Source organism: Phasianus colchicus, chromosome 6 (assembly GCF_987193195.1).
Source record: "Phasianus colchicus chromosome 6, bPhaCol1.hap1.1, whole genome shotgun sequence".
Taxonomy (NCBI): Eukaryota; Metazoa; Chordata; class Aves; order Galliformes; family Phasianidae; genus Phasianus; species Phasianus colchicus.
The window spans coordinates 13736938-13752371 of record NC_143441.1 but is presented as its reverse complement, the minus strand read 5'-3'; the positions used below and the strand labels follow the sequence as shown (position 1 = coordinate 13752371).

Here is a 15434-nt window from a genome sequence, read left to right as displayed (position 1 = left end):
AGACCAATATTACAGCTGCAGCATTTTCACAGAGGTAATTAAATCTGGATTTCTGGCCCCATCATTTGAAGATTTCATTTATTTTGTTGCTTTCAAGTTCAATGCAGACCAGTTGTTGACTGTAGGGGAAAATAAAGTTAATTCAAGTTTTGTGTTAATAAGGGTGTTGTGTTGGTTTTGTTGTGGTTACTCAGTAATGTGGCGCTTACAGTCCTAGCAATAAATTCATGCATTCAGACTGGGTAATGCAAAGTTACTGACCTCAGGAAGTTGCTGCAGTGAATCCACAGCAGCTACTTACTAAAGCTAGAAGGATGTTGAGTTAAACACAGGACCTCCACTGTGAGGAAATCCAATGCAGCTGTGATAGTTTCAGGGAACACTCCCTGCAATGAATACTGCCAGCAGCTGGAGAAGCCTGAGACACGTTGCCATCACTTACATACAAGCAGAAGGGTGATGCATAACTTGTAGTATTCCAAGCAGATCTACAGCCTGACTGCTCAGCAGTGATAAGAAAAAAGCAGTCAGGCATCTGAAAGAATGTGCAAAAGTCAGCTGAACAGGTGCTGCTGGTCAGTCTCCTGTTTAGCTGTAATACAGCCTTGCTTAAGAGGTGACCCTCCCATCTCCAAATATCTTTACAGTTCTGTGAAAAAATGTTTTCTATTTTAGCTGTCAGCATTTTCTTACAGTAGAGCAGAAATAACTACTAATTTTATAGTATTTTTAAAGCAACATGAAAGGATAAGCAGTTAACTCTGGGAATCTCGACGAGCCTGGGCCCAAGTTTAACTGCTACTTACCTGAGCACTCTTAAATCTAATTTGACTTCAAGGCTTTTACTACTAGTCTGCATTACAACAAAAACTTGCTTTGACATCATTAGGAGGAAAAAAGACTTTCCAACATAACAGCAGGCACTGTGTGACTTTCCTCAGTCCCTCAGGAACCAGCACATTGCAGGTGCTCTTACAAGAGCTGAACCCCCCCTTGTACCAGCAAAGGGCAGCACGCTCAGTTCTCATCATTCTCAAACCTACCTTCCATCCTGGGGTGCATCCTCACTTACAGCAATCTTCTTGTTGCTCTACTGAGTCAAGGGTGATAGAGTTTGAAGCACAGTTGCTACAAAGGAGTAAAAATCTAAAGGGAAAAATATTTTTGAGCCAGGCTTAGCCCTTCAGTTGCTGAAGAACTACACCTGTGGACTCATAGCTGATGCTGCTCAAGTTTAGCATCAGTTGGGCACTGCTATGAAAAGGAGGACACCACTGCTGTTTATCCCAGCAGAAACATTCTGAATTGTGGAAGCAACTCCACAAGAGGAGGGGGAAGCTGTTTATTAAGTACCTATCTTGATAGATTACTCTTGGAAGCACCAGTTAAATGCTTTGACTCAGCCCTCTGTACATATCAATGCCACTGAGTGAAAACTGAAATGAAATCCCATTTGGCTGTGACTAAAGCTGTCAGTAACGATGCTTAAAACATGCCATGGCCCTGAAGCAATGCAATGAGAGGTGAGGAACATGACTGAATGGTATTTCCTGTCTCATTTACAGCCAGGGTTGGTCTCTGTTTTGCATTAAAACAAAGTCCTCTGGCATGGTGTTTCCCAGCAATGTGGATGAATATTTAAAACAAACCAGACATATTATCCGACAAGTGAGAAATGCAGACCACGCCAGTGTCCAGTGCTGCAGTAATCCAAAATTGTATTTTAAGATAATCTCTGTTAATGATGAAATTTAAATGGAATGATTTTCAGAACTGAGGGAACATCTTAACCTTTTTCCTTTTTCTTTGCCAAAACAATGGCTTCCCAGCCATTCCAAAACCACTGCTACCCAGCCCTGTGCTCTCTGTGTAGCACTGCCCAAGTTAAACACCAGCTGTATGGTGTCTGGCAGTAGCAAGAGAGGGAACACTTAAGTTCATAAACAAAAGGCAGTGCTCCACTGACAAATCACTCCTATCAGAACCACAGAAATGGGTCACATGTGCCCTCAGTATTGTGGTAGCCCTGGACCTGGGAATAAATGCTCCTCGTTAACTAATTCTTCAGTGGAAAGAGAGAGGGCGTCCCACTACTAAATGAAACATCTTTTATTCACAAGCATCGTAATTTTAACTTCACAAATCATGAAAGGAAGGCAAATAAGAAGAGACTGCCAGAGCATCTTTTAAAATGATGAAGGTAAAAATTTTCTTTCTGATCATTTCTAATTCAAGAAAAAAGTTGCATAGGCCTTCCACAGGTGTGCACAACAGAAATCTGAAGTACATGTATTACATTACAATTCCGAGTGTATACATTGGCTACTTAAAATGGAAAATAATCACTTGCAAGTCCAGGACAGCTACTGGAACACCCTACAGAATAAGGCTTAGGAATACTTCGTTTTCAGTCCTGCAAAACGTACTGAACATACAACCATCAGAAAAATAAAATAACACTTCTGAATGTCGTTCTGAAATCTCTTGCTGATGGGATCTTTAAATAAGAGACTGTTTAATGTTTGTCTCTCCCAAGTTACTTGGGAAAAGTGATGGTATCTGAGGACTCAGCATCAAAACAGACATTTATCAGAGCACAAGTGGAACGTTCTCAGTATGCACAACCAACCAACCATGCAGACAGAAAAAACCTTCAATGAATTACAAGCATGAAGTTACTCAAATGTCCTAAGAGAATGACTACAGCATCTCTGCAGCTACGACAGTGATGCCATCAAACCCATGAAAGCTCTGCTCTTCTCCTAGCAGGAGCTGGCACCTCACAAAGAAGTTTCCAATGGCTGTTTTCAGTGAGCATGTGACAGTCAAAGGTTCTGGGGAAAATGTTCCATTTGTTTAATTCTGCATTTAGAGTGGTCTTTGTGATGATGCTACAGACTGCACTGATAGCTCTAGTTGGCTATCAGACTAACCTGAAACAAGAGTAGAACCATGACAGGCAGACTGTCGGCAGGTGGTAAGGAATGCATCTTCCTGACAATTTCTGGTGGTAGTATTCAGTGATTACCACAACTGCATCACTGTGGTGGTGTTACAGAGAAACACTGACTATAGCTAAAAATAAGATATTTCTTTAAAAAAAAATAACAATCAGTTACAAAACTAAGCTCATTCGGTCCACATTTTTCTTAAAAAATAGTATTTAAATCACTCATAACATGAATCTTTCTAACGTGCAAAAAAAAAGAAAAGAAAGTATATCTAAGCAGACAAATATTCATGAGGGAAAGGCTGTGCTTCACTACATAGGGTTCTAAAGTTCAGCATGGAAAGATCTATCAAGAGTTATGTCCACTGAACTAATGTCTCCTTGCACACACACATCTGTATGGCTGTGAGTTACTCAAGAGATTTTAATATCCAGCAAAAAATAAAGCATTATAAAATGCACAACACACAACAACAGATATAAGCAACACTTTGACCTAAATGTATTAGTGTAATAGGTGCAAAGCAAAAGTCATCCTGTTAATAAAGCAGACAAAAAGCACAACATGATCCGCACTACAGCAAGACAGGGCCCCATGCCAGGGGGTGAGAAACAGAGGGGTTTCTTTGCAGAGTGCTGTTAGAGCAGCACTGAGCTTAAGTCAGCACATCTCACAGCTGTTTGCTGTCACTCCTCTCAAAAACACATCTTCAACTGTAACAAACACAAACTAAAAAGCAATGAAAGTTTTAAGAAATATATAGAATCCACATTCTTTGTGTCACAGTGGTTATCTTACAAAGCAAGATCAAGCTGCAGGATTGTTTACTCTTTTATTTTACAAAACAAGTTACATCCCATTTCATTCATTTCATTAATAAAGTTCTTGTTTCAGTGTAGTAATTTACTAAATCGTTACTTGGACATCAGAAAATCATTCATTTGAAAAGGCTTCTTATCTCCTCCCATGAGGAACCATTCAGAGCGATCACCTGGGCCACAAGCAAGAAAAAATGAAGGTACAGCTCTGCCTGACAAAGGACTGAGGGGCTCTGACTCCACAGCAGCAGTGGGCATGGGCAGCTCAGAGGCTCAGACCCACTGCAGCAGCCGCACCAGATTCACAGCCTGGCCTTTCTGCACAAGTGCATCAGCAGCAGTTTGATTTTAAAGGCAGGGCTGTGAACTGGGGCTCCTCAGACACAGACTGGGGAAAGCGGGGGGGCAGGGAAGCTGAGGCAAATAAGTTTGAAGCCCTCAGCTCTATCTGCCAGGAGGGATTTAGCAAAACATGTAACCAAACGCATCGGCATGACAACAGCCAAAGAACATCACACAGCAAGACCAAAAGCAGCTGGCTAGGAGCAACCAGAGACCTGTGAAACTTCTGAAGTAGGAACAAACGAAACAGTGAGGACACGCCGGGTTAGTGCGAACAACGTTCTTGAGAAGGTATTGCTACTTCTTGTAAGAGCAGAAAATTCACACTGCAAGTGACAGAAACATGCTCTTAAATCAGCATCCCAAAGAGCGCTGTCAATGCATCATTCATACGTCAAAGTGAGTTACCCCATGACTGTTGGAACGGAATGACTGCCATTAAGTGACATCACATTTCAAGTGCAAAACATTTTTGGCAAAAGTGAAAAATAGAAAACCTTAACCAGTACTAATAAAAAAGTGGTTTTTAAATACTAGCACAGGGCCTGATCCTGCAAGCACGCAACTTGGGAACCCCAGCTGATGGCAGCCAGAGTTCTGTGCCCTAACGTTTAAAGGATAAGGTCTTTAAATCACCATTAGTGTTTATACTTTGTTTATGTGTAGTGTAAGTAACACACACACAAACACACATGCATACTGTGTGTCTATGTCTGTGTATATCGTACACGTGCGTGTGTCTGTGTATCCATACACACCAAATGGCTCCTGAATCACCTTGAGCTTGTGGTTATTTGAGATGCACTGTTCACAGTATATAGCTTCTCATTTGTATCTTCTGATAATGAGACCTACTCAGCAACATTTTACAAGTTATATACTGTATCTTTATAATGCCTTTAAGGTAAAGTTATAAGACAATTCCTGCATCTTGTCAAAGGCTCTTCCACAGAGGATTCAAGTATTGCCAACCATCTCCCTGTAAGAAAATTAGGGACAGGTTACAAACAAGATTTATTCATAGTGCATCTGCATACGTCCACATAAAAGCTAAAATGCCACCAATCGACACTAGAAACCATTCCTGTCCTCTGCAAACTCTGTGCTTAATGAACTTAAAAGTAATTTTTGCAGAATAGAAGGAAATTCCCAAGGAGAAAAACCAGCAGATAAACTACTGGTTTAAATAGCTGCACACACTGGCTAACTTAAATACATTTGTGTAATGATTCTCTCAGTACATCTTATTTCCCTTTCTCCACTTCTCTAAGGAAGAACAAAGATGAACTCTGTAAAATCTCATTTCAAGCAGATGAATCCCAAGACTGCTTACTTACAGTGGACACAAGTCCCTAAGAGCATGTTCACCTTGCCATGCTAAGAACAAGATTATCAGGATAGGTGAGCGCAGAGCACTTGCAAATCTAGCTGTGGATTTCAAGGTAAAAAGCAAAGCTTTAGGTGCCTGACACTAGGTACCAAAAATTCAGTGTTAAATTCAGTCTAATTGAACAAAAGCGAACAAACGTACAAAATAAAAGTGGAACTATCTATTGCGTCTCTCTAAAAGCCAGATTCTACTAAGAATAAAATAGTCAGTGATACATAAGAACACTAGCACATGGTAAAACCACAAAGGTCCATCTGTACAAGCACAAAGATGCTACTGGTCTTAAAAAAGAAAACATAATGCAGTACCTCTTTGGCAAAATATTTTGGCTTCCATGGGGTTGTAAGAGCCGCACGCTGCCTCTCCTCTGCTCGCTGTCTCTCTTCAAGGTGGTGTTTGTGTTCCGTTGCTGCATCGATGTTGCCTTCCTTCAGAGAATTGGTGACGTGCTGCCAGAGGTGCCTGTGTGATGGGGAAGGAGCACACGTGACAGTCAGAGCTGTGCCCCAAGCAGGCACGGGGCTACAGCAGCAATGCAGCCAGCATTGAGCCAGTGCCACGCTGCCATGCCATCTCCACAACTCACATGGGTGCTGAACCACCACTTTCACTACAACACCCATTTGTGGACCACATCTTCAGACACGCCCAGTTCCCTGCAATCTACCACAAGTCACATTTCTCAGCAGCTTTTGTTCCTCGACTCTTCACAACCTGACTGTTTTTCCTCAAAACTGCTGAATGTTTTCACCATTTCCTGTTCTAATCCTTTACTGATGACCTACCCCAGGTGACAAGCATTTATTCTGCGTGTCTTTGCAGCCAGCTTTGGAATGACATGGGAATGTAAGACAGAAGCCATGAGAACATTAACACGGGACACTGACTGCTCCCACTGGCTTACTAATAGAGGCACTGACACACTGATGCTCAGAAGCCCTTCAAGGTCTATGCACTGATTTCCAGTTGACAATAACCATCAGTACATAACCAGATTTGTTTTTCCACCAACAGTATTGAGATACAATGCTTCCTCATGCTGTGTTCACTGAGCAGTACTTTGGCCCCAAAATGTACTAAGAAACTGACTGCAACTCCCACATATTTCCAGGGGTGTTTAAGTGAGTTTGTTGACAATCTGATAAACTGCACATCCTGCAGAAACACTAGATAGCTGTAATTTGCTTACCAGTGTCAAAAAATACAACAAATACACTGCAGAGTTACTGCTTTCATTATTTACTTCAACCTTTCCTTGTTATTAAACTGCAGGGAAAAATGTGTTTGTGATAAACAGATATGTCTAGAAAGTAAAAAAAATGACATCTGACCTTGCACAATGCCTCAAGATACACCACTGTACAATAAAGAAATATATTTAAAGATTATAAAATGAAGTTCAACTTGTGTTTTTAAATCCTCCAATAAAATGTTTCATAAAATGCTCCTAAATTCAATAAAAATATTGATTTTTCTGAAGATAAGTGAAAACAGTTATTGACAGAGAATAACAGAACGAGTTTTTTTCTAATATACCTGAATCAGATTGGGCACATAACGTCAGTTCTGACAGCCTAGAAACACCTGCATGTGCATTTCTGTCGCACTGCATCATATTTTACATTTCTGTATATACACACATCACATATATTACATATATATGTATGAAATACATTAAATGTGCAGTGCCAGCATGAATTATAAGATGCAAAGTTACCTGCAACAGATTCACTAATTTGGCTGCTGTGTTACAATCTAAGAAATACATAAAAGACTGCATTACCATTTTCAAATGCTCATTAAAATGCATGTGAGCATTTTTCCCCACTAGAAAACTCATGTTTACATCACTACAGTGTCATTTGTATACCAAAGAGCCAATACATGGCTTCAGCTACTTGCACCTAGATTAACGTGCTAAACAAAAGCAAGGATTTTTAGAACCACGCTGTAGATAACTGCAGGTTGCTTCACCATTCTGTTTTCTCACCCGGGATTCAGAAGCAGAATGCTGTAATTCCCCTGCCTTACCTTGATTCCAACGGGCCTTGTTTCGCTATTGGTCTAATCTTCTTCTTGGTAACAGGCAGTTTGCTAGTGTCAATCACTTTGGTTTCTCCATTGCTGTAAGTGAATTCCAGCGTGCCATTCCATTCTCCCTGTGCCTTGCATACAATGGTATTAGTGGGATTATGTTTCACTTCAGCTGTAACCCTAATTCAAGAAGGAAAAAAAAAGATCACAAAAGCAATAACTGGTACCATTCATTATCAGTGTATGAAAGCATTACCACTGTACCACTGCTAAGGCTACAAGCATGTTCTTACATCTATGAAATAGTTTTTCAAGCATAAAGACACTGCTCTCCAAAAGACCCAGCTAAAACAGGAAGGAGTTTCCTATGTGTGTCTGTATGAACAAGCACACTGTGTGCCTCAGCAGTTTGTGTTAAATAATCTGCAAATTCGCTTTAGTTTTTAGATGATTAAACTATCACAGCCTTCCCCATTTTGATGAGCACCAATTAATCTGTCCCTTTTAGAAAAAGCCCAGTCAAAACAACCCATGTCAATTATTAGCCAGAGCACAATGTTGAAATGGTTGGCACACATATGGAAGAATAGTAAGATCAAATGTAATTAAACAGAGGCAACCATGCAAAAGCACACCTTCCCAACAGGTAGCACAGCCATGGAAATGGCTACAGTCTGCAGCAGAACAGGAAAAGGAGCAGTGTGTTTTAATTATCAGGCCACCAACTTACGGATGGAAGTAAGATACAAGCTATCTTGCATAGCTCTTCCTGACACTCCTGACATTCTCATAAAGGGCAATCAAAGACAGATGAGCAATACTTTCATCCAGAATTTCAGTGCAGAAATGGGAGTCCTCAGTGTGGAGCTACTACTATGGGCAGTGATGCTCCTTAGGGGAATAAAAGCTGGCTCCACCTGCAGCATCAGCTCATCTAACAGCTCTTGCACAGAAACAGCAGCTGGTGTAGCAGAAACATTGCTTCTTCTATATATTTTTTTTCTCATCCTGCACTGTGCAGAGGTATACAGGTTATAAAACAGGTAACTTTAGATCAGTGAGAGATATTTATCTAATTTGGTTAAACGGCATGAAATGCGCAACTACAATAAACTGAGCTCTAAAGCTGTAATCCACCTGAGACACTAATAGAGAAAGAAATTCTATCTAGATATCTAGATATCTATCTACAACGCAGTGCAATAGAGCAACAAAAGAAATGATCAACTAAGTCCTTCCTTGAAATCCAGTAGCAAGTCAGCAACAGTAATTCCCATACCTGTGGACTTTCCCTCCATAGAAGGGCTTGGTGTGGAATGTGACTGTAGCAGAGTAGCCAGTCCTGGCACAATTGATGTTGACTTTGCCTCCGAGCTCCACCCACGGGATGGTAAGTATCGACCGAGCATAGGCACTGGGCAGTGTGAAAACGTATTCTTCTTCATGCTCCAGCAAGTAGAGAACACCTACATAAGGAGGTTGACAGTGAAATGGTAAAAGCTCATTGATAAGACCTGAGAGTCACTGATCAATTATTATCATTAAAATGCACTTCCACAGAGGGTACAACATGAAACTTGCCTTGAAGGAGGGTACTGCCAGCTCCTCTCCACTAGTTTATTTCTGACTAATTTGCTGGTGGGAACAAAACTTTCACTCTGGGTCTGGCTGGGTGCAACCAAGATCCACGCTTAAGGTAACCTTGGAATTTCCTAGAAGTTTGCTCCTTTCTTTCAAAGTGCCCAAAAAGTCTTATGTAACCACCAGGAGGCCACTTCTCTGTTAACACTGACACCAAACTCTCTACTATGCAAAGAAAACTGCTGCCAATTCTATTTCATTCTGTAATGGTTTCTAACAACAAAACAAGCAGCAGCCACAGTTTCCTGTATTATTTGGACCTACAAAGTTAATACCATATCTGATGAGAAGATCAAATCAGCTTTCCTTCAGGTTACTGATAGAGCTCTATTCCCATCACAGCTATACTTCAGTCTTCAAGATGGCAAAGAATGGGACATAAGACCTACGATCAGGTGAAGAGCACTTCAAACCTTGCTCAAAGAATTAGGTAATGCTAACTATGGGTAGTCTCTTTTTATTACAGTTCTACACTCTTTTATATCCCATTTAATACCTAGCTAAAAGCAAAATTATACTTTGAAAGTATTTTTTCACAACAGGGAACAAAACTAACCCATCATGAGAAGTACTTAGACCCCAGAAACCTTTGAAAATATCAGGAAAATTATCTTGACATACAGAAAGTAATAGAACAGTTCAGCAACAAGATGAGCATAAGCCAATTTACCTCGCCCTGGGGTGGAGAGGGGAAGAATTGCAACACATTAGTAGATGCATTTATTAGTCTGTCTATCTGTTGAAGATAATAATGATGCATCTTACAAAGTGATCTGAAATGTAACGATGAAAAAGCACTGAATAGGAACACCACTAGTATTGTCAACATAAAAATATGCCCTTAATGCTGTACAAAAACACAAGCCTAAGTGACATTCAGAATTTAAAAGTACAGTAGTACAGTGCTCTATGAGAATCACCATTTTAAATACCAGCTCCACCTGCTAGAACAAAACATAGCTACAGGAAGCTTCTTAACTTGCTGTTTCCATCTTCCAGTAACCTCACAGCTTTCTCCAGTTGTTTCAGGATCTCTGCAACTGCAGCCAGCCAGCAGCAATGCAACCAGCACTCCTATTCCAGCAAGTCTGACACAAACAATCCAGAGAGTGCAAAAGCATGAACCTAGTACAGCAATGCAATGGAAGAGCCTTTCATCATTTTGCCTTCGCAAGTCACAAGTTGTTTGTGTCATGTGCTGAACCTTCACCTCACTGAATGGACAGAACACAGCTGGAACACAGACACACATTTTGCCTCAGGTCTCCTCTGTTCCACTCCTGTAAGTAAAAGCAAGCTTAAACACCTTGCAGGAAGGCTGAGCTACATAACCCATCCTGGATGCTGACAGGAAGAATTTCTACCCAAAAGGCAGGCTGTGCTTAACACAGAACTCACTGAACAGATTCTATAACAACATTAAATGAATGAAAAACAACAAAGAAGCCTTTTACCAAGATGATATTAAAATCGGATAGCAAGCTAATAGCAACCTCATGGCAGCCTACAGCTCCTCACAGGGCAGCGCTGAGCTCTGCTCTGTGTGACAGCAGCAGGGCCCCAGGGAACAGCATGGAGCTGTGTCAGGGGAGGGGCAGCTGGGGGTGAGGGACAGGGTCTGTGCCAGAGGGCGGTGGGCATGGAACAGCCAGGGCAGTGCTCAAGGTGCATCTGGACAGTGCTCTCAGACACTGGGTTTGGGTTTTGGGAGAGGCTGTGTGCAGCCAGGACTGCACTCAATGGTCCTTGTGGATCTCAACACTGAATATTATATGATTCTTTGCTTCTATGATTCTGTAATGGCTACAAATACACAGAAGATAAATGTCTGCGGTTGCAGTTTCCAAATGGAAGATTGTAACAGGTTTTAGATCCAAGCCTGTCAGCCAGCAAAAGGGTGCTGAAGCTTCCCACAGCCTTCTAATTCTCAGGGCCCAGGCACCCTCCTCTGACATGAGAGGATCAAAACTGCATTGGCACAGGTTTGCTTTCATCACTCTGATGGGATCAATAGCTCTACTTCTCCATGCAGGAATGGGAGGGATGCAGAGTTCTAATGATCAGGGCCAAGCACACTGAAAAGTGAATGGCAAATAACAGCGATGACCTTCAGTGTAAACATTTAACAACCACAGCAGGTTATATATTAAAAATTGAACCAGCTCGCTTAGCAGTATTTCCAGCATTTAGTAGCTTCACTTTTTTTTTTCTTAAGTTCCTTAAACATCTCAATAAATACATTTCTTTAACGAAGTGCTACCTCTCTTGAAACATGGCTCCAGCTCAATAATTACAACCTAAAGAAGAACAAAGGAAAGATGTGAAATATCCACAACTTGATACTGCTTTCAGCACCAACAGGTGACCACCAGTTTCCCATTGGAGCAGTTGCAGAGTCCACCTGCAAAACTTCACATGCCTGAAGCAACACACAGACTGCAGCTGCACCACTGGGCCTGAGCTAACAGCCACATCTTTTTTTGAAGAAGCAGCCAAAGGGATGCCAAGACACAACAGATGTAACTGCTACCACCATTCGAGTTCACATTTCAGCCCCCCAACTTTATTTTGAGAAATTAAAAAGCACTAAAAAGAAAACCTAGCAGCTACTTTTAAAAGGGTTCTGTACTTTCAACATCTGCTGTTAAGTCTCATTTCATTGTGATTGAGCTTCAAAAAATTCAGGTAGGTCATCTGTGGGCTATGTTTCTTCTCTTGCTCCCCAGCTATAAGGGAACATTTATTCTGAGTTTTTAAAAATGGTTACAAATATACACGAAAAGTCGTCAAAAGATTCCCCCCCACCCCCTTTCTTTTTTTTAAACTAAACTTTCCTCCTCTCACATCAAACAGTAATTTTGGAAACTGCAGATTCTTTCAAGAAATCATTAAGTATTTATAGGCAGCTACTATAGGGGGAGAATGCATCACATAAGCACTCTGGGAAGAAAAGTGGATTTAGTAATCTAGCGTATGATTAGAACAAAATCCCATAGAGAAGGGTGAATTTTTTGTAAACAAGTGCTGAATTTTGATATCTCCCCTTGCAATACCCTCAACACCATTTGTTCTTGCTTTCATTAAGGCAACACATTCACAGACACGCTCCTTACCATGCCTCCCCAGCCCACGTGAAAGGAAGCAATGTTCGTGGCATATCATTTTGCCCATTTGACTCTTACACGTCCCTTGCTGATGCTGTAGCTTTGTGAATTGATTTTCCAGTAACACGTATTGACGGAATACCCAGAGGAGACTCTGGATCAATAACTGCAGAAGAGGCATGTGAAATTTAATGCTTCCCACTGATTGTTCGGAGATCAATCTGAACAACAAATGGTATGTGGGTCATAAATGGCCGAGGGCAGTTTCCTGATTTAACTGGCTCTTCACAGTCTGCATTATTCATAACAGGGCACAAATGAGAGTGAGTTACACACTGGGATGAAGCACACATGGATGCAGCCCATCAGCAGCCACCACAGTTCACACAAGATGCCCTTGTCTCAAACATTCTAGCAAGATGCTCTGCACTGCTTGTTTTCCAGAAGCTGGACACATTTGCTAAATTCAGTAATGAAGACTGTGTCATACAGAAAGTTCTGACAGCACTAGGCTAAAAAATATTAATTTAAAAAATTAATACTAGGGAAATATTTTGTTAGCTCCAGCTGCATGGAGCAGAGCTGGTGAATTAACAAGTCACTAATGCCTCAGGAAGGGAAGTGATATGCTTTGTTACATGCACAAATACATGCACATACATTCACGTGAATGGAAAAAACTAAAAAACCAGCACTTGTTGCTTTCATTTGTATTTATCCTGGAAAGAGCACTGAGTCTTTCCCTACCTATCAATCTTCTTCCAGGCTGATTTCAGTTTTAAGAAATAATTTCTGAAAGCATGCATCTCAGGAGTTTTTAAGGCATTCAAAAAAGAAGTAAAAACACAAGATTTAACTAAGCCACTTGATTATACAGAGCAATCCACTTAAACTGCTTGAGCTGCAAATTAACCCGTGAATCAAACATAACGCTTTCTGTTGGATTTTGCTGCTTTGCAACAAAAAACAAGGACAGACTAGGAGCACACAGTGAGGGTTTTCTGGTATCTTACAATCAGAATCTGTTTGAAGATTCCTTGGACCATGCAAAGCACATTAAATATTTACCCTGACTCTTCCATCCCCTGCTAATTTAAATCCTAATACAATTCTATTCATTACACCCTCCTCCCCTCCCTCGCTCTCTCATTAGTACATAATTAACATTAATCAGAATTAGGGACTGTGCATGCAACGTGAATTCTTACATGCAAAATACTCTCTCTTCCAACTCTGCTTTCTCCTGGGGAAACTCAGCTCTGGCTGCTCTGAAGAATGCTTTTGTCATACAGTGAAGAAGTTAAGAATTCTCTTTAGCAAACCAGATTTGGAGCTCTCATAACCAAAGATGAAGGTCGAGCATAAAAAAACGCCTCTCTTACAGACTTCCAGCATTGCCTGTCTACTCATTCTGCATCTCTGGAGTTAATAAACAAAAATCATAGTAGAAAATCTTAGTAACTTTGAATTCCAACATACACTAAAACTTGCACAATTTGAATACATTTGTATGACAGAACCATACTGCTGTCAAAACCCCTCTTTATTTAACTTCCTATAGAAGCCTTGGCAGTTCTGCTGTATCCTATTTCAGCAAGGCATAAAAAGCAACATGTGCTCCACATCTCAGGACACTGTGACAAGTTGAAAACACAACTTTGCAAAAGAGCCACGGAAATGTTATCAGCATATTCCTTACACTATATAGGTCCAAACGTTCAGTACTACACTACCTATCTAAATAGCGAAGTGCAATATCAAAACTCAGATGTTTGGAAGCCACATACCCACAAAAAAACAACCTTCAGGCAATAGCAGCTTCCACATACACCACGCTTATTTGCATTCAATGCTAAGGTCACAACAAAGTCAGAAGGTAAACAAAAGGATTCTGTTAAATACCTTAAGTAGAGTAAGATAGTCACTGCTACCACTAAATTATGTGAATTCAGCACAGTTTGTCTCTCTGCTGCTCTGTGGGGAAGGATTTTTCTTCCCCACATACATCAAGCAGTGTTGAATGAATACACAGGATAATGAAACTGCCATATGAGCACCAGAATGATCTGAGTATCATCTCAGAAAGGACATACGCATATGGGAAGTCAAGAAAATTGCCTTTTCAGAATCCAGAATCCAAACTAATCTAGCAAATATTCAAAGGCATCTACGTGTACAGAAGTAAACTTGATAGGTTATCTTAAATACACATCAACATCACTGAATGCATATCCTGCAAGAGCAAGGAAAAAAAAGCTGAATGCTCATAATGAAAATTAAAAAAAGCAGGACAGAAAAAAAAAACGTATGAACATAACATGATTAGTTAGGTCATTCAGTATAGAGTAACAAAAAAAAAGAAGCACAAGAAAACACCAAACGGGGATTTCAATGATTCACGAGATGTCAATTTGCCCTTCCCCAGAAGCAGTCATATTTAAATCACTCCCGAGAAACTTGATGAATCACATTTTAACAGCTTCTAATAGTAAGGTTATACAATCCTGTAGCCAACCTTATGGTCAGAAAGCCCCTCCTGGTAGTTTCTACCTCTCTCAACTACCTCTTTCTATAATTTCTGAGTAATAATGTGCCTTTTCGTCATCTACTTTTTGCTAGACAACAAGCTCCATTTGAAATGCAGCAATGTGGACATCATCCTAAAATATCAAGAACCCTCCAACTGATGTTTCATGTCAAAAAACATGTTGCTCTAGCAGACATGTAAATACAAACAGTCTTCCTCACCATAAGCCCAGTGGCTACTTTTTATTGGTTCAGCAATATATTCCCCAGCATTCATGCTGACCTCAATCTAACACAGAATTTGTACTTATGTAAGACATGATAAAGAGAAGCCTGCAGCAGCTTTTCATTTTTGCACAGCTTGACAAATCTATACACCAACTGTATCAGGAAGATCTCCCTGGGACTAAAATAAAAGAAAAAAAAAATCTATATTGGAACAAAGTATAGTCTTGAGTGAAGAAACCACACAGCAAGCAAACATTTTCAATAGAGGCTGCCAGATTTGAGCTGTCTGTTCTCAGATTATAAAAAAGATTCGCTGGTACAATTTCCTGCTGCTTATTGCTGGTTCTCAACACCCAACAGAAATGCCTGGGCTGTACTGGCGTTTCTCCATCACTTCAAA

The 15434-nt window shown here is 40.6% G+C and overlaps 1 protein-coding gene across 3 annotated transcripts in view; it reads right to left on the bottom strand.

The window, feature by feature from the left end:
• Positions 1-258: 258 nt before the first annotated feature.
• The window catches only part of OSBPL10 (oxysterol binding protein like 10), a 102980-nt gene continuing 87804 nt past the window's right edge, over positions 259-15434 (bottom strand). For all 3 annotated transcript variants that reach the window (XM_090142512.1, XM_031590260.2, XM_090142511.1), the window contains exons 9-12: positions 8815-9001; positions 7533-7715; positions 5810-5963; positions 259-5090 (exon numbers count right to left, since the gene is read on the bottom strand). In XM_090142512.1, the coding sequence (XP_089998638.1) occupies positions 5046-5090; positions 5810-5963; positions 7533-7715; positions 8815-9001 (569 nt within the window). In that variant the 3' untranslated portion in view covers positions 259-5045. The remainder of the gene's footprint in view (positions 5091-5809; positions 5964-7532; positions 7716-8814; positions 9002-15434) is intronic.